We start from the raw sequence: 25,467 nt of genomic DNA on the forward strand, positions 1-25,467 counted from the left end.
AAAGAAAAATGGCCCAATTATGCCTCTGGACCAAAATCCGCACCAAACAGTGACTCGTTTTGGGTGTACCGGCTTTTCAATGTATGCGTGCGGGTTTTCTGTGCCCCAAATACGACAATTTTGCTTGTTTACATACCCGCCAAGATCAAAATGAGCTTCATCCGAAAAGATGATTTTTTTGGCAAAATCGGCATCTTCTGTAAGTCGATCGCAGGCCCACTCAGCGAAGCGAAAACGCATTGGATGGTCAGTTGGCTTCAACTCCTGAACCAATTGGACTTTGTATGGCGTCATACCAAGGTCTTTATGCAAAATTCGTCTCAATGATGTCTCCGAAATGTTCAATTGTTGAGAACGACGGTGAATTGATGTTGATGGCGCTTCACGCACACTTTCTGCCACAACATCGATATTCTCGGGTGTACGCACTGTTTTTGGCTTTTCACGCTTTGGTTTATCGATGAGGATGCCAGTTTCTTTCACTTTTTTCACAAGATAACGAACATACGGAGCTGACGGTGCTTCTCTTCTTCCAAAAACCGTACGCAATTTTCGCACACATTCTGCAACATTACCATGATTTTCAAAGTAATGTCGCAATATTTCCCAGCGTTGTTCAAGCGTATACACAACTATATTCGCTCAGCGGAAGGATAAAACTAATTATCTGTTAAATCAGACATGAGCTAAGTGTTACCATTCACGAAATAAGCACTAGTTGAAAAAAAAAACTTTAGATGGCGGACCCTATATCTTCTATCATACATCGTTTTGTCGCACATTCTTCTGAGAGATCGCATTTCGACTGCATTCAGTCTACTTTCATCCTTCTTTTGCCAACTCCATGTTTCACTTCCATACATTAGAGTTGGATAAATTATTCAATTATTATTAGTTGGATAAATTATTCAAAATATATTATTATTTAACAACAACCATCATATTATAATTTTAATGGGACTTGCGTACATTACTAGCAATGTTACATTGCTCAACTAACCCCCATTTGCTGAAACAGTGGAAATTAAATTCCATTTCAAAATTCAGGATGACTGACGTTGACAGATGTAAAATTCCATGAAACATTCTTATTGTTTGTGTTGGGTCCGATGTTACAAGTACTCATCGTACAAGGGTTGACTGAAAACTCCAGTTTTGAAAAGTTTCATCACTGAAAATTTTACTTGTCTCTAGAAAATGGGTTTTTGTGTGTTTCTTTTGAATAAACTATAAATTAATTTACAACATTTTGAGTGTGTCCAAATACTTGTTCACGAATCTGGATTATCTCTAATTATAGGAGTTATTTTTCATACTATTTTTTGACATGTCATCAAAGATGACATGTCAAAAAATATTGATTATCTCTAATATGATTATCTCTAATTTTAGAAGAATATGTTTAATGTTTAAAGTTGTCCCTCTTCCCGAAATGTATTTACTTTTTATACATTTATGAATTTTGAATATTAAATTATATTTTAGTTAGGAAAATATCTCCTCTAGTATTTTACCTACCTTTTTTCACTCCTCAAAAAAAAGTATGGTATTTTCATTTTTTTTTCATTAAATTACATGTCATCAAAGATGAAGAAGAATATGTTTAATGTTTAAAGTTGTCCATTTTTCCCAAATGTATTTATTTTTTATACATTTATGAATTTTTAATATTAAATCATATTTTAGTTGGAAAACCTACCTTTTTTCCCTCCTCAAAAAAAAGTTAGGTATTTTCTCTTCTTTTTCATTAAATTACATGATATTTTCAAAGTTAGTTTAACACAGAGGCATTACTTGTATATGGCGTGTTAAAAATACTTACGTTTGTTCTATTGCTACTGTTCCTCAGATCTATGTCGATATACAATACAAACACCTACGTTTGTGATGTCTTCTTTTATGATGTAAGAAATAACATACACCGCATCCATCTCAAATCATTGTTGGTTTATTTTACAGAGCACATTGCTATTATTATGCTACTTATACCGTTTCATTTCTTCACTTCAATCACACACTTTTTCATTTTGAGCAGCTATTTTAAAATCTCCATGTTCTTTTGTTCAAATTGCATCATCTGATTATCAACAAATTTTACAGATTGGCCAACATCTACCAAGATGCATGTACAACTTCTAGTAAGATGTGTGTTTTCTCTCGATATTTTCTCATTTCCTTTTGAGTTTCGAATATAGGTCCTTAGATTTATTTGACATCTCAATAAAGATGAAGAAGAATATGGAATGCTGGGCATTTACAGGGCTTACGACCGTCATAAACTTTACATCTGTTTCAATTAGCTGTATTTAGACCTGAATATGGAAGCATAGCTTTCGAAACTTGTCGTTATAATATAATAAACTCAAGTGGTAAAAAACAAGTGTTTTTCATTTAAAAAAACTTTTCATCTGTTTCAATTAGCTGTATTTAGACCTTGAGATGGAAGCATAGCTTTCGAAACTTGTCGTTATAATAAAATAAACTCAATTAGTAAAAAACAAGTATTTTTCTATTACAATTTCATAATGTCTTACCACAAAGTGAATTCCGAAACAATAAATAAAATAAAAACCTAGACAATAATCCAAATTTGTGAACAGGTATTTGAACACACTCAAAATGTTGTAAATAGTTCGTAAGCTTCAAAAATAATTCTAAGCACCCCGAATGCTAGCGTCAAATTGAAATCTGGAGTATGTATTATTACTTACCGTATCTCTAAGTACATCTGCTCTTACTTACAATGCAGCGAGATTTTACCGCGAGGCATCTTCCATTCTCCTGCCCGCCCTTGACATACATTCTCCACCCCCTTTCACCTGCCCTTAAGAATGTGATGGCTGGTCCACACCTACTGAGAATTGTACGAACAAATATGGGCCAACAAGATTGTCTTAGGGATGTCATTGATGTTTTCTTTTGCTCTTGTAATCGGATGTACTGATTAAAATCTTTATGTTTACTGAACCAGCAGGTGATACACTCGTAAGTGAATATTTACATAACAAATAAATGATAGTTTTTTTTTTAAATTAAACACTTGAATATACCACTTAACGAGATTTATTTATCTATACGACTAGTTTCGAAAACTTACAGATGTTTTCATCTTCTGGTAAAAATTAAACAAAGTTAATGCTGAATCATCCATGGAATGCGTAGCATTCTACAATTTAGCCATATTTCGAATTCCTCTAGTCGGTTCATTGTGCTGAGTTTGACAGTCCACAATTCAATTCCGTACAGAATTTGTGCACCAATCAGCCCATCGCTTACCAAAATAAAACTAGTATTTAATTTCCAGCTCATTTTTTTCTTTATTTTGAATTCTTTTACATTGTACAACATACTATAAAATACAAATAAAAAAAATGTTTAGAAAATATAAATGAAATATAAAAGCAAAAAAAGATTCCACAAAGGCATGGACTGTATATAGGTATAGGTGCAATATAATTTAGGTCATAGTAAACGGCACTGGAAAGAATACAATAGATATTATATAAAGCAGAACTAGAATAATAGTGTTATTATAAAATACAAAATACTTGACTAACAGAAAACAATAATAATAAAAAATTAAAAACTTAAATAAATTAAAACTTAAAAAAATATAAAAGATGAAAAAGTAAAGTAAAAGTTAAAAGTTAGCAAGCATGTACTTTGATGTGCTGACAAGCAACGCATAGAAAACTGTAAGTCAGTGACAAAATAAATACTGCATGATAATGCGCCCATACAAGGGGCTAGAAGTAGTTGACGGATTGTGTGAAGAAAGAAGGATGGAGGGAAACCACGTGGGATTGGATCTACGAATTCGTGACTAAAATAGTCAACTACGTTCTTTATTAATATTTTCCATCATTTGATAAAGTTTCAGATTTCCGATATATGTGTGCCGAATACACAAGTCAATCAATGACGCGTATTCTATTGCTAGAAGCTTTTTTTATCTCTCACGAATCGTAATTGAAAACGAAATTCATTCAGAAATGTTATTAAAAGACTATTTGGAATTTGATCAAATCTTTGTATGTATAAATACTGGATTTATCTAGGATGAATTATTATCAGGATATACCAAAGATGTCTCAACAGATAAGAAACAACCTAAGATGAGAACGGAATATTAAAGTTTATTAGCCAAAATAATGATGTGTATTGTTGCTTGGGCATCGTATTATGTATTTTTTGCTGGAAGACCATGCAAAGAGAAAAGAATGCCACACTACTCTTTACAAACATTATTCACCTCTTTTACATTCAGGCATCTCCTCATACATAACTCCGAATATTCCGATCTGACCGCATTCTAGTGTTTGACATACTTAATCATGCCAAGTTTTCCTCGGTTCTCTCCGCTCCTATTTACAATTATACTCGCTTCATATATTTTTTTTAACGTTTTTTCTTCATTCATTCGTTTTTCATATTTTTAATCCTTCTTTTACCGATTCTATACTTCCTTTCCATACATTAAAGTTGGTACTAGAACTTCATTGTGTACTGACAGTTTAGCTTTCGCTGTTAGGCTTTTATTCCAAAAACTGATTTCAGTGTACCATTCACTCCCATTTATTTGTTCCCATTTGCTTACCTTTCAATTTCTATATTAAATAATATTAAATTTCTATATAATCTATATTAAATTTTCCATCCCTAGATCAAAATCACGAAATCATCACCCAGTTCCATTATACATAATATGAATAACTATATAGTTTTTCCCACATATATTTTATATGACCGGTAACGGGATTTTGTCGTTACTGACATCATCTGACTGGTGGGAGGCTAGATAAAATTATATGTTCTATACGCATCAAGGCAGGGGTTGAAAACCATGATTTTGTACGCCCACTGCCTTGTTGTGTATATAATAGAGAATTTTTTCTAGCCTCCCATTAGTCTGATTATGTCGGTAACGACGAAACCCGATCACTGGTCAGATAAAGTAAATGTGAAAAAAACTTTATTGTTGTTATTTTATTATATATATGGTAATGCAGTTTCACCAATAAATGTGAGTACAAAACTAAAATGTATAACATACTCATTTTTCATTTCCAGTACTAACGTGTCCTGTTTAAATACTTAATTTAATTACATTATCCTTTAAATATCAAGGATCGTTAGTTCCAAAAGTAACGTACCTGTTTAGAAATAATATTTATCTTGATTAATAGGTCCGGTAGATAAATGTTACAGAAAACAATTTGGTAAAGGGTGTATTTCAGATGGATAAAAGGCTTTATTTTACCAACAAAATTATATCGAGAAGCAAGATTTCAGGCACCATTTGGGAGCTAGGGAGGCTCATTTATCATTGAGAAACAACTTCAAATATACATGGACAAGGGTAGATACTTGAAAGCTAACCAAAGTGGGGTTGTTTTTTTTTCATTTTAAATATATTTTTATCTCGTTATTACAAAAAAAGTATTATAAAACATTAAAACATAAATTGTTTTAATGGCTTTTCACGGTACATAAATGTAAGTGTCTGATCCGTGAAAAATGTATGATGATTGCTAAATTTCAGCATTTTATGCCGTACATTTTTAAAAATTTCAGCAAAGATGAAAAAGAATTTGAAGTCTGGGTATTTCCAGGACTTGGTAAATGCATCGAAACACTTGTCGCACAATAATTGAGTTGGCAGTCACGTAATGGTAATATCCTCGTATTTCATACTATTTTTTGACATCTCATCACAGGTGAAGAAGAAAATACAAGTCTGGGCATTTACGGGGCTGACGACCGTCATAGGCTAGTTTAAGTGATCACTTTATACACGTGTAACATTCACCAATTCTACTCATTATTGATAACCACACTACTCAAATTTGATCAAAGTGATATACATATTAACCCATATTGAAACATTGTTCTTGAATCACTAGAGACATCTTATTGGTAAGATGAAAATTACATCTAGTGAAGTTCTAGTGATTCAAGAACAATGTTTCAAAATTGGTTCATATATATAGAACTTCAAAAAATTAATTCCGAATCAATATATTTCATATTTTATTTGGTTTCAATATATTTTAATGCCCGATATAATTATATTTTTACTTTGTGTATTTATACTGCCAGTATTAAAAAAAACATCCATATTTTTTTTTCTGGCATATAAACTGCCTTTGATCGTAAGAACACTTTCATGCGTAAACTGGTCGGAAAGTGAGTCGATTGTGGTTGCTAATAGGTAGTGCCAACCTTACCATAGTTTCAGTTAGTATAAGCAACTAAGGCACTAAGTCACAAGGAAAGAGAGAATACTATGATTCTACTTATTTACAAACTTGTAAATTCCCGTCCCTTTTCAGTAAGTGACGGGATTCTAGGTCCCATTACATCCCGGGCTACTAATACGCACTCCCCAGGGCAAACTCCGAACAAGATTTCTTCAATTTCTTTATATCCAACCAGACTACCTCTGTAACTAATCCGATAGTACTTTCCGATCAATTGACTCTAAATTTGCGGTAGAAAACCAATCTCTGCGTTCTTCAAATCGCCGGTCTACAATATTTTTGGTCGGGTTCTCTTAAAACAGAAAATATCAAAAGCAGACGAGCGGGCTTTCCTTCTACGTATATCATAATCACGTATCTTCTGAAATAAATTTTTAAGGTTTTTTTACCCTTTTATACTTCAATATATGCAAGATCCTTCTCAATTTTTTTTACGTATTGGAAAACGCTTTAAAACGATTTTCATTCTTTTTATAACTTTTAATTTGACCAATTATTTTTGTTCAAAATATTTTGTATCCAAATTCTTGTTAACAAATCTGGGTTTCTTCACTTAGGAGTAATTTTTACAGTTAGATTATGTTAGCAGCTTAGAAAATCTCAAGTAGGCATTAAACGCCTACTTTCGTAAATAAATTAAAATGTATTCATCCATTCATTTATCCAATCCGCTCCCTTTGTGGTGCACATGGAATCCGCAAACTGCTTCCGAGCTCTTTATCGGTTGCCAGCTCCTTTGCATGGTCCTAAGTCAGGTCCGTGTCTCGAAGTTCAGACAAGAACTGCCAACGAATCTTCAGCAGTGGACGTCCTAGGCGACGGTAGCCTTGTAAAAGAGGCAAGCTTGATTAAGAGTCTCAGTAGTTCAAAGCGAAATAAATGAGCTTTTACTGATCCTTATCCACATCCAATGAAGCATAGGGCACTGCGGCTAATTGATGCAATATTAACTAGATTGTTTATTATATGAAGGCAAGGTGATAAGTCCTGCGTGTTAGATACCAGTCCAGGCTAATTATTAAATAAATACATATTACAGTTAAACATCACTTATTTTTATTTTAACTCCCCTGGAAATCAAACCCGAGACTGCCAGCACAGTAGCCAAATGGGCTTACCACTATACTATGGAGACGGAAAAATCCTAGCCAACTAACTTACCTTTTCTTTACGACAAAATTAAACGCACAATATCATCAAATCATCTTGATTTATTGTCCCCAATCCAAAAAGGTCAAAATACCTCTAAATGCGTTGTTTTCTTAAAGATCTCTGTAAAAATAACGGAAATAAATCTTATGTTTGTTTTACAGATCAGAAATATTTATTTATTTATTCAGGTTCCAAGTTGCCATTTCGTCCCCTGTTTCTCACGAAGTTTACCATAAAAGCCATAAGTTATATCTCACCCTTCCAAAACGTCTCCTTTATTCGAAAAAATTCGACCATAAACGATAATAAAGATAAGATGGATATATTTTCATTGCATACACATGTTAGCGAAAACAATAATGACATGTTTTGGCGGGAAAAGAAAAATAAAGAAGTATATTATGTTGTCAACAACGGAAAAAATGGCGATCAAAAAGGGTTATTTTCAACAATCAGACATTGGATTATTCACCCTTCGGATGATGTATCAATATTATAGGTGATACTTGAGATGAAGAATCTCTCCATTTTTAGTAGGCTGTATGCTTCACAAATTTCTCAACAGGAGGCGCCACAACTTCACAAAGACAAATAAGTACTCGTATTTGAAAGGAAATTACCAATATTGCATTTTTCAAAAATGAACGCAATATGGACGTTCAATAATGAGCGGAATAGTGAACATTACACAAGAGTATAAAGTGTTTTACTTGAGCCAGAAAAATTCCAGGTACTAAGCCTTGGGATACTGGGTACTGAGCTCAGACTTTCAGCTTCATTTATATAAAAATATAGATGCTTTATCTTAAGTTGTTGTTCACAAACAAGTATTTGGACACACTCAAAATGTTGTAAACTTTATTTTTTCATTCAGTTTGCAACTGGCAGTAATCGAACCTTCCACACTAGTCTCGCAACCTAACCGACTACACCACGGTTCTTATCGATATAATTTAGAGCGTAAGCCTAAAAAAGCCCGAGATCTCTACATATAATTCTTCACTGACGTGCACATATTCCTTTTTACATGAAATAAGGGTGATAAATATATCATATATAACTTGTCTTGTATTTGTAATTTATGAGGACGCAATAAGCTATCCACGTCACAAACCTCAAGTTGTGTTATACATACATATGGAACTTTCACCCTCAGCTAACGAAAACTAAAGTACGCGTGTAAACACTGCTTGTATCAGATACTCATTTCCTAAAAATACAGGCTTATTAAATTAACGTCCTACCAGGACGAAAAGGATATAAATAATATTAATTTAACGTCTGGGAGAATAAACGCTGACAGTGTTATTTATTCTTATAATAACCTAAATTATTTCCGCAATATATTATGCTGGATTGTCATACTAAGCCTACTTTTTATTTTTAATTTTTATTTTACGATACCAAAATTAAACACAATGTATATAAGTATGTATATTTAATATATATTTCTTTATTATTTATTGATTTGGCTTTATCTTTGCGGAATGATAGGTTGATTTTTTTTAATGTTAAACACAAGTTTTATTTCATTACACATGATTAGTTTCGAAAACTAACAGATGTTTTCATCTATAGGTGAAAAGTAAAACTACTTACTTTTACTTTTACTTTTCATCTGTAGATGAAAACATCTGTAAGTGTTCGAAACTAGTCGTATGTAATGAAACAAAATAATTAATTTGTATTATACAAGTGTTTCATTTTAAAAATATATATTTTATGTTTATTCATACATGGTTTGTGGGATTATATATTACCCGACCAATCATAGCGCGATTTAAAAGTATTACCTCACCAATCATACTTGAAAGGTTAGGAGTCGTAATAATCGGGGGTATATATGAGGAGATACATGAACGTAGAAGAGGCAAAGATTGTTTGCAAAGACAGAGTGATGTGGCGTTCTGTTCTCTCTGCCTACCCCTGAGGAGTTAAATGGTTAGTTAGTTAGTTAGTTAGATCATAACGCCTCTTCACCGCAGAAGTAAGCAGAGAGGAGAGAATGCCACACCACTTTGCAAACATGATTTGCATCGTCTACATTCACTCCTTCTCATATATACCCCCAGATGATGTTGACACTTGATCATGCTCAAGTTTCCCTAGATCTTCCTCTGCTTCCATTTCCAACTACTTTCGCCTCATATATACTTTTTGCCGATCTTTCCTCACTCATTTATTGTAAACTCGTGTTTGATAATTTATTAATAAGATGAAACGCGTCACAATATACATATATATTTAAATAAAAAGTTGAATTCAATCCAATAATCTTGTTAAATTTTGGATATATTACCCAAAAAAATAAAATGGAACCAACTGTCTGCAGTTATAATAAACACATCTTGAATGTTTTTCGCAGATACTTTGTGGCACATTTTATAAACTTTATAAAATTAAACAACTTTGTTTTAACCACATTCTTTTTTATAAGTACACTTTAACCAACCGGTTCCGACAAGAACGTTGTCATCATCAGGGTTTATTAAATTCTAAAATATTAAAATACCAAAAAAAACATTAAAATACTCATGGTTAATTACATTCCCTTACCAAAGTCTTCCAGACGCTCCGTACACCATATGAAAATATGATTTTAATTTTTTTATTTAAAAATATGATTTGAAAACTCCTAAATGTTATTTTATAAACACACTCAAAATGTTGTGAATAACCATATAGGGTTTTTTTACATGCCTTATTACCGAGATAAAGTTCTATATGAAGGATAATATCGAGTTCCTTGCTCATGCGAGAATATAGAAACAAAATCTCTACTGTGTATTGAAAAGACCCCCGCGGGCTATCAAATATTTGCCAAAAACTCCCCTTTCTAGAAATGGAAATTCCGCACAATGCTTTTTCGTTTGACGGCCTTTGTGTTTTTTGTTGCGACGGGATATTTAGGAGACTTCCGCTTGAAACAGTCGCGAATCGAACAAACCTTTTTAATTGCCATTAAAAATGAACGTTTTCCAAATAATGCTCAGTTCAGATGAAGGCACAGAAAATGGCTGTAAGATGAATTCATTCATGCCACGAGGGTTTTATATATTTTTGGACTCTCATATAGGAACCGGAGGAGAGGATTAGACATGTGAAACGAATGAGTTATAAACTTAATAAAATTAAACAACTTTTTTTTAACCATTTTTTTCATTAATACAATTTAACCTACCGGTTTCAACAAGAACCTTGTCATCATCAGTGTTTATTAAATTCTAAAACATTAAAATACTCTCACCAAAAACTTCCACATACTCCGTAAAAAATCCTAAATGTTATTTTTATTATTCATTGCGTAGCATCTTGTTTTTGATGAGAGTATTTTAATGTTTTTAATGTTTTAGAATTTAATAAACCCTGGTGATGACTTGTCGAAACCGGTAGGTTAAATTGTATTGATAAAAATAGTAATTATAACAAAGTTGTTCAATTTTACAAAGTTAATTAAATGTGCCACAAAATATCTGCGAAAAACATTCAAGGAATGATTTATAACTTATATATTGACCAGTTATTTATTAGAAATTAAGTGTGTCAAAAAGTTTGTTTACTAATCTTGGCTTCTCCTCTTAGTAGTTATTTATACAAACAAAATGCATGGAAATTATTTATGCTCGTAAAAATAAAATTTATTTATATGTATATATTAACTTATATATATTGACATCTCAACATAGATGAAGAAGACATTTTTTCCCAAATCAACCATAGACGTGAATCAAATAATATCAGATAAATACATCATCCGAAATATGAACAGTCTGGTTGCCAATCATGGGCAGAATGGTGAATGTTACACGTGATCACTAAAACCAGTCTATGACAGGTCGTGAGCCCTGTAAATACTCAGACCTCTATGTTCTTCTTCATCTATGTTGAGATGTCACTACGTACTGTAACTATATTTAAAAAGATTCAAGCATTATTGAAGATTTTAAAATGTAACCTTATTGAGGACATACATACTCGTGTATGGTATATACAAAAACATTTTCACGAGTTTTACATTATATTTAAACATTTAGAGGGTAAATATGTTATTTATATTTCGTATAAACAATAATATTTTGACGAGTATTATTATGGATTAAGTGTAATATTATTGAGATTATATATTATATTAATATGATTATATACATATATGTGTGTAGATAACCAAAAATTTATTTCAATATTATTTTTTGGATAACTACAAGAATGATTCAATTACAGTCCATTTTTCATTATTCCTTAACAATCCTATCCTTAACTGAGCGTAATATCGTATTATCGTTTTTTTATTGAGTTTTGTTATGGATTTAAAAGTGTAACACTATTCAGGTTATATATTATATATTATGGTTATCTGCAGAAATGATTATGTTTGTATTACTGTCCATTTTCCATTGAACAAAAGATTATTCCTTAACCATTGTACACGTGGTTTGAACGTGTGTCCATGCTTGTCATCTTGCTGAACTGCGTCACCCTGGGAATGTACCAACCATGTGTGGACGACCAGTGCCAAACGAACCGCTGTAAAATCCTGCAGGTAAGCGAACATACCAAATCGCTCACTCCTTTCAAGAACGTCATAAATCAAAAATCGTCCATTTTTAGTTGTGCAAGCTTTCGGAATGCCCAGAAAACGTACAATATCCCAGCAAAAGAGGCATATTTTTAACTTAATATTTACCCGCTACAGGGCAGAAAGTGTTGATTTTGCATTTTGAAGAAAAGGTATTGTTTAATTTTTTTTTATAAAATAAAATATTTATTTTTCCAATGGATAAACAAACCTTCAGGTTTAACCTAAAAAGATCTGTTGCACAGAAAAAAGTACAATAAGTGGCTTGATATTTATTTTTAATACATTGTATTATATTTTTAAACTTTAAAAACGTTCTCCTGAAAACTCAAGATTTTTTATCTTTATGACGTTCTTGAAAGGAGTGAGCGATATGTGCCCTAACCCTCAATTTTTCATATCTTGACTTACCTACTATAAATTATTAAAAACGTGCTAAAATTTGAGATGTATTTTTTTTTAACCCTTTCAATGCTGGAAGGTATTAATATGGCCGTACCCACCTAAAATAAAAATGTTAAAGCTTTTAGAAAGATGTCTGTAACTTTGATAATATCGGTAAATTGTAATATTTTAGTATTTCTTGATCTTCCTAATAGATGTTACACTATACATATTTAAAAATATTGCAATTGGATTTCATATTGGCTTGCGACAAGTTCAAACCAGCCTGGCAAACACGGAATTCGAAGGCGCGTTAACGCGCTCGTAACAGCAAACCGGTTAATCTTATTACTGGGTGTATTATTGGCCAATACCTTGGTACACTTTACAACATCACGTTTGGTACCAAGACACCGTGTTTGATATTTGTTATAACGTAGTATTTTTTTCCAGATGTTTGACGATATTATCTTCGCCTTCTTCTCTCTAGAGATGACCATCAAGATGGTAGCCATGGGGGTGTACGGGAAGTCAACTTACTTGGCCGACTCTTGGAACAAATTGGATTTCTTCATCGTTGTGGCAGGGTAAGGCATCTTACAATTTACTTCGTAAATATATATATGTATATATATATATATATATATATATATATATATATATATATATATATATATATATATATATATATATATATATATATATATATATATATATATATATATATATATATATATATATATATATATATATATATAACTTAATATAAGGTACGCTTATATTCTAATTTCTCAAATGATTGCTCCCCTGTAGCCTAACTTATGAACCAAATATATGAAATAAGAACTACCACGTGAAGAAATCTACTAGCATTCCATATAAACATCTTTAAAAAATAAATGAAATATTTATGTTAAATAATGGCAGAATGTTAAACGGTGCACAAGTGAATAAACTGATAACCCTATGCACCACTAGGTACGGATAAGATGCAGTAGTAACAAAGTTGTATTGAAAGTTATTATCTTTTTGAAAGGAAATAAATTATGATGAAATGTGAAAAATTTCTGACAAAAAGCTTCTTTCATCAATAAAACAATGAAACCAAAATGTTACGATTAAAAGTGTTTTCATTACTGTACTAACATTTTTTTGCCGTCTTGAAATACAATATATGGTCATACGTATGTGTCCTTAAAATATGGAATAAACGGTTAAACATATCATTGGTTTATTTTTGTTCCTATTGTGTTCACTGGTTTTGATATGTTTTTTTATAAATTAAGTCGTATTATTTTCCCGTCACTTTTGCTTGTAAAAACAGTCCAAACGAAAATAAACAACAACTCGACATTTTCATTAGGAAAACAGTTTTGCTGTAGATATAAATAAGCAATATTTTGCTACATGATAACCTTTTATGTTCCCTTTTATTATTTTTCCAGGGCATCGGAGTACGTCCTAAACTTGGAAAGCTTGAACATATCGGCAATAAGGACTTTCAGGGTATTGCGACCACTCCGGGCAATCAACAGGATACCGAGTAAGTTTCTGTGTTACGTTTCCTCTCGAGTACATAAGTAGACACATTTAGAGGGATGGAAGTGAAAGGGTAGAATAAACAACCCCCTTGATTACGTACTTTGTTAAGTTTCGTGTACCATTTTCAAGTAATGAAGAGAAATACACGTGTTTAATATTTTAACGTTTGTTCTTTCTGAATTAAAAAGTGTAAATGGCTCTTTTCTTGTAAAAAGGTTTAAAATTTAATTGAAAATAAAAATTAAACGTATTTAAAAACTTAGTACCTACTTATCATGGATTTACTTTATAAAATAAAACTCAAACTTCGTTATTTACCACTTTCATTTTTAATACTTTTTCCAACCAGTTTCGACAAGCACATTTTCGTTGTTCTTTCTGAATTAAAAAGTGTATGTCATGTCACTCTTTTCTCGTAAATAGGGTATAAAATTTAATTTAAGTTGTTTTTTTTTTAACTTATCTGAAATAAAGTATTTAATTTTAAATAAAATCAGATTATATCGTTGTGATGTAAAATATTTGATTAATTGGTATTATTAAAACGTAAATATATTCATAATATTTCGATAGGTTTTTAAAAGATTGAGATAGGTACCATAGATAATAAAAGTCTATATTTGAGGTGTTTTATTTGATTATTTATGAAGTACATTAATATTTCTTTTAAGATTCCACAGTTTTCTCTTGTTGAAACAAATAATTTTCTTTTCTTTTCAAATTAAATTGAACTTAATAAACACGTGTTTCGATGCATTTGGCATTTTTAGAATTTATGTGATAGTGGTATATACTAAGTAAAATGAATGATTAAAGAAAACACTTGTTTTATAACACTTGAGTTTTGTTTTATAAGACTTGTCTTTAATAAAACTCAAGTGGTTTAAAACAAGTGTTTTCTTTAATCATTGTTACATGTCTTACCACAAAGTTAATGCCGAAACAATAAATAAAAAGTAAAATTAAAATATAAAATGCATATTACAGAATTATTACCGCATCGATTCATGAAACAAGTAACTTCATTAATTTTATATACATTTAACAATATTTACTCATGTAAGTTCAAGATGTTATTATTATTTATTATCGCTAAGTACTTTCATCTTATGACACGTGTAAAATCACAAACATGGCTTATGGATGTTTACTCGTCCGACTATGCAGATTAATTTCTACACTTCATGGATACATTCAAGCATCATTTAACATATTTAATGACAAGAATAAGTCTTGTTTAATATGAAGAATGGGTATTTAATTGAACGAGTTTCCTGGATCAAGTCAAGAGCTTGAGAAAGTTGACTTAACGAAAAGAGCAAATACTTGAGGAGTGATAAGAGCTGTAGATTATAGGGATACAATAAAGAGATATGCAGAAAAATCGAAATATAGAGTGTGTTAACACTTACTGTTTGTCAGTAAACTATAGAGGATTCTGATGGATATTTGCTTAATAAAGATGAATTGTTTTTGCAAATTCTTCTGAGAATAAAGCTTATGAGATAAAGCAGCGAAGAAAAAAAATTATTAGCATTCAATTTGTTTTTGAAAATTACTCATAATAATATGAATTTTAAAAAGGTTGGATCGTAATTTTTTTACTATATTAAATATATTTTATTAATTATACTATTAAATTTATCATCTATTGTAGGTAGTGGAGCAATCTTAATTTATGTATCCAATATTTATGTAGTAAAATAAATGATATTTTTAAAATTTTATCCTGGATTGGTATCTGAAAACGTATCATGGTCCCTTTAGACAGTTTTATCAAATCAAAACGCAATATTTGAAAAAAATCAATCTTCTTATTTTTTATCACAATTTTATAAAATAGTATAGAATAAAAAATGGATATGTTCTTTTCATGATTTCTTTATTTATTTAATGATCTTATTCGTAAGTTTTAACGATAAAGATATTTTTACGGAGATACGATAGAGTGTTTAATGCATCATTGGATGCAGAAAAAGATTTAAAAATCTCAACAATGCATCCAGGGATCCAGGAACCTTCATGATAGTTTGTATCGAATTTTCATTTAATATTTTCGCTTTTCCATTTTTCTATTATTATTTGTTATAAACTTTATGCTAAGCAGCTTGTGTTTAAATCGAAATAAAATTTTGATAGAAAGGAGTCAGAACCTTGAAACTTCGGATAAAGAGTCCGCGATAGTGAAGTGGGAAGTTTTCCATAAAACTCAAACAAACAAAAATTTCGAAAACACTTTTTAAAGCTAATAAATACGTCCGCCGTTTAAAAAGTTTTTGTTTTAGACAGAAGGTCTCCAGTTCAACAAGTGCTCTCGCAAAAGTCTCTTTTTCCTCGCCGAAAAGATTTTCTTTGAAGGAAAACGCTGTTGGCGGATTTTGGACTTGCTAACTTTTAATTGCGTGAAAACGTGTGAGAGGTTTTTGAAAAGTTAAAAAAGTTTACTTAACATAGAATTTACGCCGAAAGTTTTTTTCGAGTTAGTTTAATCATATCGTACTTTATACTTTGAAGAACTTAAGTGTCTAGATAAATGAGGTATTTTTTAAAGTAAAGATTTGTGTTTGTGACTTTATGAATAATTAGGTTGATCTCCATTAAGTTTTCATTCTCCCATTAGCCTCCCTCGAGTCATTTACTCAAGGAAAATTTTATTCTTTCAAACATATTCGTAGTACTCAGGATGAAAAAATTGTTTATAACTTATTTTTTCTTCAATTATATTCACATGAAAATAAGATATGTTATCCATATAGTTTTACAATTATAATATACATAGGTTCAAAGTTAAAACTCATCATATTGGGGAGTTGGCCATCAGAGTTGACTTCACAAATATACATTAGGTGTTTTGTAATTTTTCTAATCCAGCTTTAAATTTATCCACCTTTCAGCACTTAATTATCTTAACAGCTCATCACTTAGTATTGTAATATTTGAACAATGATATGACATGTGCCGTGACGAAGATGGGTAGATGCCCGACTGTGAAACTGGCGTGGCGGCTTCGATTCCCGCCAGTTGTAAAATAAATTTAAAAAATATTTATTTTCAATTAGTCAGGGTGTGCGTGATGTTCAGTATTTTTCAAATTTACTCTCTTTATCATATTCATTTAGTTTCGTTTCAATATTTTTACAAACATATTTACAGCTTTAAATATGTATATTTAAAGAGATATTAACTATATTTTTTTGCTGAATCAAAATGACATATATTTATCATTCAACTAAAAATGTCATGTTCTTGAATGTTTTTCGCAGATTCTTTGTGGCACATTTTATGAACTTTATAAAGTTAAAAAACTTTGTTTTAACCACTTTTTTATTATAAGTACTTTTTAACCTACCGGTTTCGACAAGAACCTTGTCATCATCAGGGTTAATTAAATTCTAAAACATTAAAAAACATAAAAATACTAATAATTTTTAAACATTGCCTTACCAAAAACTTCCGCACACTCCGTAAAAAATCATAAATGTTATTTTTATTTTCATTAATTGATTCGGCAGTCAGTTTGTGGTAAAATCTATCTATTTTAATTAATGTTTTACTAAGTAAATACCACTATTTCTTAAAATCTACTGTGACACGTGTTTCGATGCATTCCGCATCATTTTCAAATACGGTGTTTGAAAATTATGCGGAATGCATCGAAACACGTGTCACAGTAGATTTTAAGAAATAGTGATATTTACTAAGTAAAACATTAATTAAAATTTTATTTTTATTATGCATTGCGTAGCAACCCCAAATAACAACTAATGATATCACCCAAAAACAGTATGAAGCCGAATGTAATTAATTATGAGTATCTTAATGTTTTTAATGTTTTAGAATGAAATAAACCCTGATAATGAAAAGGTTCTTGTCGAAACCGGTAGGTTAAAGTGTACTAAAAAATAAGTGGTTAAAACAAAGTTATTGAATTTTATAAAATATCAAAAATGTCACATTATATTGTACAATCTTCATACACATAATTTTGTAAGGTTTCGAATGTGGGTATCCCGTTATCCATCAATACTCAATAAGTATTACAAAAACACATACTTAATTTTCGGGAATATTTATGGTTTTTGTTCAACTCAGTTGTTTTGTTGGAATTCATTCCTTGATTTGTTTTTATTGACTGACTTCATTTGTAATGGTTTCCGTTCCATTTCATCTCGGATGATATAAGACCAAATATATTATATAATCAGAGAATGAACCAAAACATAAATCAGTAAATTGTTTCAGATTTTACAGTTATTTTTTGTCTTTTGTTTTTTTTATCGGGTAATGAGATCGATTCTTTGAATGTTGAAAAAAAATGGAGGTAGGTACTTTTGTAGTGATCATCCTAAATATAACCGAATGCAAAACCTCGGCAACGATTTCGCGGACCATATCGATATCTAGAATATATCACTTAATATATCTCAGCCTAATGCAAAATTCCTTGTTTTAAATAAGTACTTTTCGAACCAATAAAATATGTATATTCTTAAAAAAAAAAGAGAAAGCTTGCATGTTTAAAATCTAAAACATTAGCTGTGATTTTCTTCGTACAAATTCATTATCGAAATTGTTAGTGAAAGAAGTATTAGCAATTAATTGCTGATAAAATAATTTGATAACATTAAAATTATTTTATTATATCCAGCAAGCAAATTGTTTTCGCTGTGTTCTAGAAAGCTATTTTAACCATTAATATGAAGTTTAATATCCTCGCGAATCTCAAATGGAGTCGTAAAATAAAGGAGTCAGGACTCACCCACAATTTGATTCATCTAACTCGTATTATGCGCATCTGGTACGGTTAAAAAATGTGTTTTTATCCATCATATTGGCGTTACTGCAAAGATGAAGTTCTACTATTTTTTGTTCAATTGTTGAATTATTTTCTAAAGATATTGTTTTTTCTTCTTTATAATACTTACTAGCTGTACCCGGCCACTCTTTGCTGTGGCTCTAGTCAAGTAAAAAAAGTCATTAATATATTATAGTTAAACTTAAATTAAAAAAAGAATAAAAAATTACATGGTCAGAAACATTGTTGAACTATTCCGAATCAAAAATATTTAACGTGATTTTTCATTTTTACTAGGTCAAATTCTAGCAATATTCAATTGTCTGATTCATATTCATATTATTATTTTCTACAGGTATGCGTATTCTAGTGATGCTGTTACTGGACACTCTACCCATGTTGGGGAATGTCCTGTTGCTGTGTTTCTTCGTCTTCTTCATTTTTGGGATAGTGGGTGTCCAATTATGGGAGGGAATACTCCGGCAGCGCTGTGAACTGGTTCTACCACCCAATGTTTACAGACCCAAGTAAGTGAATATAAATATTGCTGTTTTTATCAACAAAACGATAAACTGCAAATAATTTTATTTTGAACACATATAGTAAAAAAAGGTATTTTCATATGTCTTGTACGCTCTTTTTGCTTTTTTTTTAGAACTTTGTACTGAATAAAGACATTGTTAAACTACCTGAATTGCAAGAATTTAAAGAGCGTATAACATACTCCATAATTTAATATAAAACATTAAAAGTTTCCACGCATTTACTTATTTAGATTATTTTTGTAGAAATACAAATCACATTTACTTAGATATGTAATATACGAAATCAGCCACCAATTCGTGAGTCTAAATGCCACATCTTTTTATTCATTAGATATTGAATGAAGCATTAAAATTTCTTAACCATTGAAGAACACAATATTTGTTTCATTTAAAGCACTCGATTTCGTACATTAAATTTCTTTTGGGTATTCTACTTTATATGGGGTTTTATTCAACCGATATTCTAAAGTTTTATAACAACACACACAATATTGAATAATTTACCTTCCTACATAATAAAATTGTACAGTTTTTATTGATAAACTACTCTTAAATGTATTTTTCCAGGTTGAATTGTGAATATTTGAACTGTAGGTTTAAATAGCTTTTTGTCAAACGTTAACAATATATTTAGTTGTAGTTTATTTGAGGCTAATTAAAATACGTTATAACATATTAAACATGCATCTTCCTGTAAAATTAATAGCTTTGGAAAGTTTTTGCTTATTATTAAGTAGAGCATCAAGTTCAATTAATTAGCATAATATCGAAAAAAATCCCTTGAATATTGAATTCATATCATTATGCATTGATCAGCTTAATATTTTTAATACTTTTTTTTATTTTTGCTAGCGTAAATTTTCATTAGAGAGTTTTAATTAATTATAATTAATAAAATTTGAAGTCAGTGGTGAGGTGAACATTACTAAACTTTCCTTCATTATCAATATTTTTGACAATGATGCATTTGTAGCTTATGAACAAATAGTTCTTTCGAGAACGCTTCTATTATTTACACACCTTTTTCGGATGAAAATTTCGGAGTATTACGAAATTTTGAGAATAATGAACGGGTTCAAAATAATAAAGTTATTTTATGTGGACCTTGGAACTTAGTTGAATTTTCGAGTTCCCTTGAAACAAAATATTTCCCTTCACAATATAGTACATTGTTGGGAACACAACGACGCGATGTTTACTAAATAAAGAGGTGTTTCGTTAAGGGTCGGTGGGTATTCACCGAATGTATTCTCGAGCGACCTCAATCACGGAGCTAAATACGCGCTGTGTTTATGGAACGTTCTCGAAAGGAAATTGTTCAGCAAAATTTACACGAAAAACAATCAGAATACTAAAAGCACGATTCATTCATCGCCCCAAATCTGAGCCTCCGCCATATTGTTTTACGTTCTGGCTGCTCCTTGTTTTATGTTTGTATGTTCCAGAGATCTGTGGGAATGGTACAGAGTCCGTGTCCGAGTCAACTCGTAAGCTTCCCTATCACACGTTAACATCCATATGTCGAACCTCTTCATACATCTATCTGTGTCAGGCATGAAACCCGACGACATGGCTTCGCCGTGAAATACTTCCACTCGTTTCCTTTACGCATTCCCTCGATTGCTATATTCTCTCAGTCGCCATAAATCACTAGAATTCTTAAACGTGAAGATCTGAATCGTCGCGGTGATTTATGCAAATCATCATTCACGTCTGATAGATATGTTTCGAGTAAAGCGACAACAACGAAAACTTGTTGAAACATCGACAAAGGAAATGTATTCGAAGCTCTTGAATAACAAAACCTCTGATCATAAAATATATAAATTACAACCCTCACATTATTTATTAGATAGAACGAGTGCGTATTTTTGAGGTCCATGTCCTTAGCGGAATCATGCCTTCTATTTCCCAGTGTATTCATCACTATCTTTGTCATAGTTAAGTGTTCAAACTTGCCCCTTACTCGGCATTCAATAACACCGCTTCGATAAACAACAAACCACAATATATGATATATTTACGAATCAACAAATTATTTTGAACAGTTTTCTTGAAAGCCGACCATCTGTGTGAAAGAGTTGATCATATAATTTTAGGAGTGATGTCAAGTTTTGAGTTTTTCTTATTATTTGAGTATTGTGTTTTCCAAACATATTAAATGACTCATTTATGGACTTTTAGTTTTATACTAACATCTTTTTCGTAAACAAACTAACTAACTTTGGGTTTTGTTTGATTCAGAAGATGACTTGATTTATTTTTCTGGTTTTTTGACTTGCTTATTTGTTGATAAATAACGATTTTTTATTCAAATTTACAAACTCGACCTCGTTCAATAATTTGACATCATTTCGTATTTTTCTTCCAAATCCAGTGTTAATTTTTCTCCAAATGTAGAGGCACTATCCAGAAAATTCTCTTATTCGTGCAATTCGTAATGAAATGATTTTCCCAGTAGTTTCCCTTTTCAAATTGGTGTCTCTTTCTCCAAATGTTAGTAAATGTCTTCATCTTCATCTTTTGTTTGAATTTGTTTCGTCTCTCAAACCATTTTTTTTTTAATTTGTAGCTCGATATTAGCTTCTTCAAATATTATTTTCATTCCTTCATTGCCATTTTATCAGACATTCCTACACTCTCCTCTAACTTCTGACTACTGACAAATAACACTTTTTAATATATTGTTATGTGATATCGATGGATGGTTTATTTTGTAGAACGATTTTTTTATTAGATATGCATAGAATAGAGAATACATTTTTATTATAATAGTTTGTATCGTGAATTTAATATCTGTATGCATTTAAATTTGGTAAGTACGTTTTGATAGAAATGCTAAATATATACTTAAATTTTAATTAAATGCACTTTCTTTTTTTTTTAAACGAGACAAAATATCTTATTTATGAAACTATTTTAGTGGTCTTATCTTTTTCACTTTTTGATTTTGAGTTATTTAAAAAAAAAACTTTCGGTTTTTTCAGTACCTTAAAAATAAATGCCGTTATCTCATTAACTATTGTTTTAATCTTAATGTTGTGTCAATCAATTATTAAACAAACCTTATAATACATGTATATAAACAGTAAAAAAATGTGATAAATTGAATTGTCATAGTTGCAATAACGTGAATTAAATAAAATATTAAAGAACAATATATTGATTTTATTGCTTCGTTGATTAATAATTATTTTAATGCAACATTTATTCAGGTAGACCACTATGATTCGTGCGATTGGCCGAGAAAATCATGTATCTTTAGGTCGACCTATGTCTATGAATTCCGTAATAAAATAATAATAATAATATAACCCTCATCCGCACCCCAATGGTGCATAGGGCACTGCTTCATATGAACACAGTGTTATCTTGATCGTTTACACGCGAAGGAAAGGTGATCAGCCCTCCGCTTCAGGCACCAGTCCAGGGTAATATTAAATAAATATTACAGTGAAAAAATCACTTATATTTATTCGACCCCCCCTGGGAATCGAACCCGGGACCTCCAGAACGGTAGCCGAGCGTGCTGACCATTACACTACGGAGGCGGACAAAAACATAACAAAATGTACGTAGTAAAAACATAACATTAATGTACGGATAAAATTTTGATGTATCAGGTAAAAATTCTTAGACTTCATTAGCGCATCAAAATCATTAATCGAAATACAGCATTTTAGTATGTTGGCAACGTATTGCATTACTACACATGATTTTGAAAGGTTTGGTAACTAAAAACTGAAACTAGTTCATAAATTTACTCACAGCCTTCAATTCCTAACATCCAAAATGAAATACGAGTACGTAAACTTTTCGGTAACAGAGATAGCTAGTTTAGCGATTCCAACTCTTACGTTCCAAACCTCAAATAACGATAGTCTTTATGACTGCGCGAATTATTATTTTTTCGTGGATATTATATATCTCCCTATTTTACGAATAGATTTTAATAAGAATAATACCGATTGTGTTGTGATTTTTTATGTTAATTTATTTCTCAAAAAAGTGACGTGACAATGGTATATTAATTTACTTTTTTCTTGTTTTTTATTTGTTTGTTTGTTTTGAGTTAACGTCGGAAATTTTCTCGTGGCTTGGTGACATCGGTTAAAAGCAAAGGCTACTTGGGAAATTCACGGAGCATATTCTTCCATGACACAATGGAGTAATTGTACCGTGACGTACTCGTGACGTAATGCCATCTTCCTACTCGAACTATTTTTTAAATTCCCTACAACGATTCCTCAAGTACCTAATAACGAATATAGTAAATATTTACGGAAAATATGGTACACGTTCATGTACAAAAACATTAGTTGTAGTTTTGATTGAGTCTGAAAATATGGTCCACATTCTAAACAAGAGCAAAAAACATAGCTTTGATATCCGAGTCAAAATTATGGTCCACATACTAACTAACAAGTGTAAAAAACATATTTTTTACATTCGAGTCGACATTATAACAAGTGAAAAAAACATAGTTTTGATATTCGATTTGGAAAATATGTTCCACTGTCCATCAAGTGCAAAGAACATGGTTTTGATATTCGAGTCGGAAAATAAGGTCCACAAGTGCAAAAAACATACTTTTGATATTTTCGATGTTTGTAAAAATAGATTTTTAGTGAAATATTTTTGTGACTATGACTTTTGAAAAGTCTGTCAGCTTTAGCTATTTCTCATTATACAAAATAATCATTTTGTGTAAAATTCTTATAAATGACGTTCATGCGGATGGAATTTTTTAATTATTTTTTTTAAATACATTCATGTGCACAAGAAAAAGAGTCAAAATCAACGTCGCTTTTGGACTGTAGGTCAATTGATATCCCAGGGTGAATTATTTGTAAATCTTTCAATAACTCGTTGCATTGTAGATATTTTCTGAAAAAATAATAACATCACTCTTTATTGTCATGAATATTTTCTACATAGTTCAAAGAATAAAGATGGGTTAGTAATCAATTATGTACATATCGCAATTAAATATAAAGTGCGCATTTTATTCACGGCCTATCGCTGAAGCAAACATGTTTGTTTCCCTGCTAGATGTCACCAGCTCAGCTTCCGGTCGACCGGATATCGCGGGCCTCTTCCGGTGCTTTCTCGGCGTAGGATATCTCCCTCTACGTAGGCTTGTCAGCATTACCGCAATATTATAGTATTTATACCTGCAACTACCTTCAACCCCTATAATGAATCTTCAATTCGCAATGAATTTTATCTTATTTTATGGCACAATTTCACCGTTACATACAGTAGAATCATTATACACGTAGATACTTTTTCATGTGCCGAATTTTTTGAAACTTATTTTATTCGAATTATTTCATATATGGTATTAAGTAAGCAATCGTTACTTTTGAAGCAGTTGACTAACATGATTATAGAAAATATAGCCATGATCTCAGATTTTGGGAGATATTTTTTTAAAATTTTATTATTTAATTTTTTTAAATACAATACAAATTTTAAAATTAAAATAATATAAAAATAAAAGAATTCTAGATTGGATGAAAATGTTTAATGTTTTAACAAAGTAGATACTAGATTATTCACCCGGCGGATGATGTCCGGTATTAATATTATACATATCTCAACCACAGATGTAAAATCTATCGTTTTTTTTATACAAAAGATGATGGAAGACTGACCATTTCAGAGCTCACTTTGTACACTTGTGTAACGTTTAGTATTTTGCTCAAACATACTTTTTTAATTAAATTTTAAAAATTAAAATTATAAAAAAGTCTTTGATCCTTTTCTATTTGACAATTTATGAAACTAATTATCAATTGTTTTGAATATTGAAAGCATTAACTTTGTGGATCATATTGATACATTATTTCGAGAAATAAAAATACTTTGTGTTTTGATCCACTCACATTATTATTAACCAACTAGTTTCGGCAACAACCTGTTGCCCTCTTCAGGGTTTAATTTATTATTATTATTTTATTATTATTATAAATGAAACCCTTAAGAGGGCAACAGGTTGTAAATCGACTACCTTCTACCCTCTTTGCCATAACTGAAAATAGCACAAAGGATTAAACACACTCATTGAGTGCACAGTGCATAGATATATTGGACTTTTTTTACTCTGTTTTTTTTTAAAGTTGTTGTCATTATATTTTAAATAAAAACTTTTGATCTGTTATATTTTCTGAAATATTTTTTTTCTTGTTGATCTGCTATTTTCTAGAATTC

General features: G+C 30.8%; 1 protein-coding gene across 1 annotated transcript in view; it reads left to right on the forward strand.

Annotated features, from left to right (window-relative positions):
• The window catches only part of LOC148309346 (voltage-dependent T-type calcium channel subunit alpha-1G-like), a 255,740-nt gene that overhangs the window by 149,328 nt on the left and 80,945 nt on the right, over positions 1-25,467 (forward strand). The window contains exons 3-6 of the mRNA XM_088260204.1: positions 11,841-11,952; positions 12,826-12,959; positions 13,818-13,915; positions 19,065-19,236. Of these exons, the coding sequence (XP_088116330.1) occupies positions 11,841-11,952; positions 12,826-12,959; positions 13,818-13,915; positions 19,065-19,236 (516 nt within the window). The remainder of the gene's footprint in view (positions 1-11,840; positions 11,953-12,825; positions 12,960-13,817; positions 13,916-19,064; positions 19,237-25,467) is intronic.

Source organism: Brachycentrus maculatus, unplaced genomic scaffold (genome assembly GCF_059751285.1).
Source record: "Brachycentrus maculatus isolate JH-2025_06_01 unplaced genomic scaffold, ASM5975128v1 h1tg000129l, whole genome shotgun sequence".
In the NCBI taxonomy this organism is placed as follows: domain Eukaryota; kingdom Metazoa; phylum Arthropoda; class Insecta; order Trichoptera; family Brachycentridae; genus Brachycentrus; species Brachycentrus maculatus.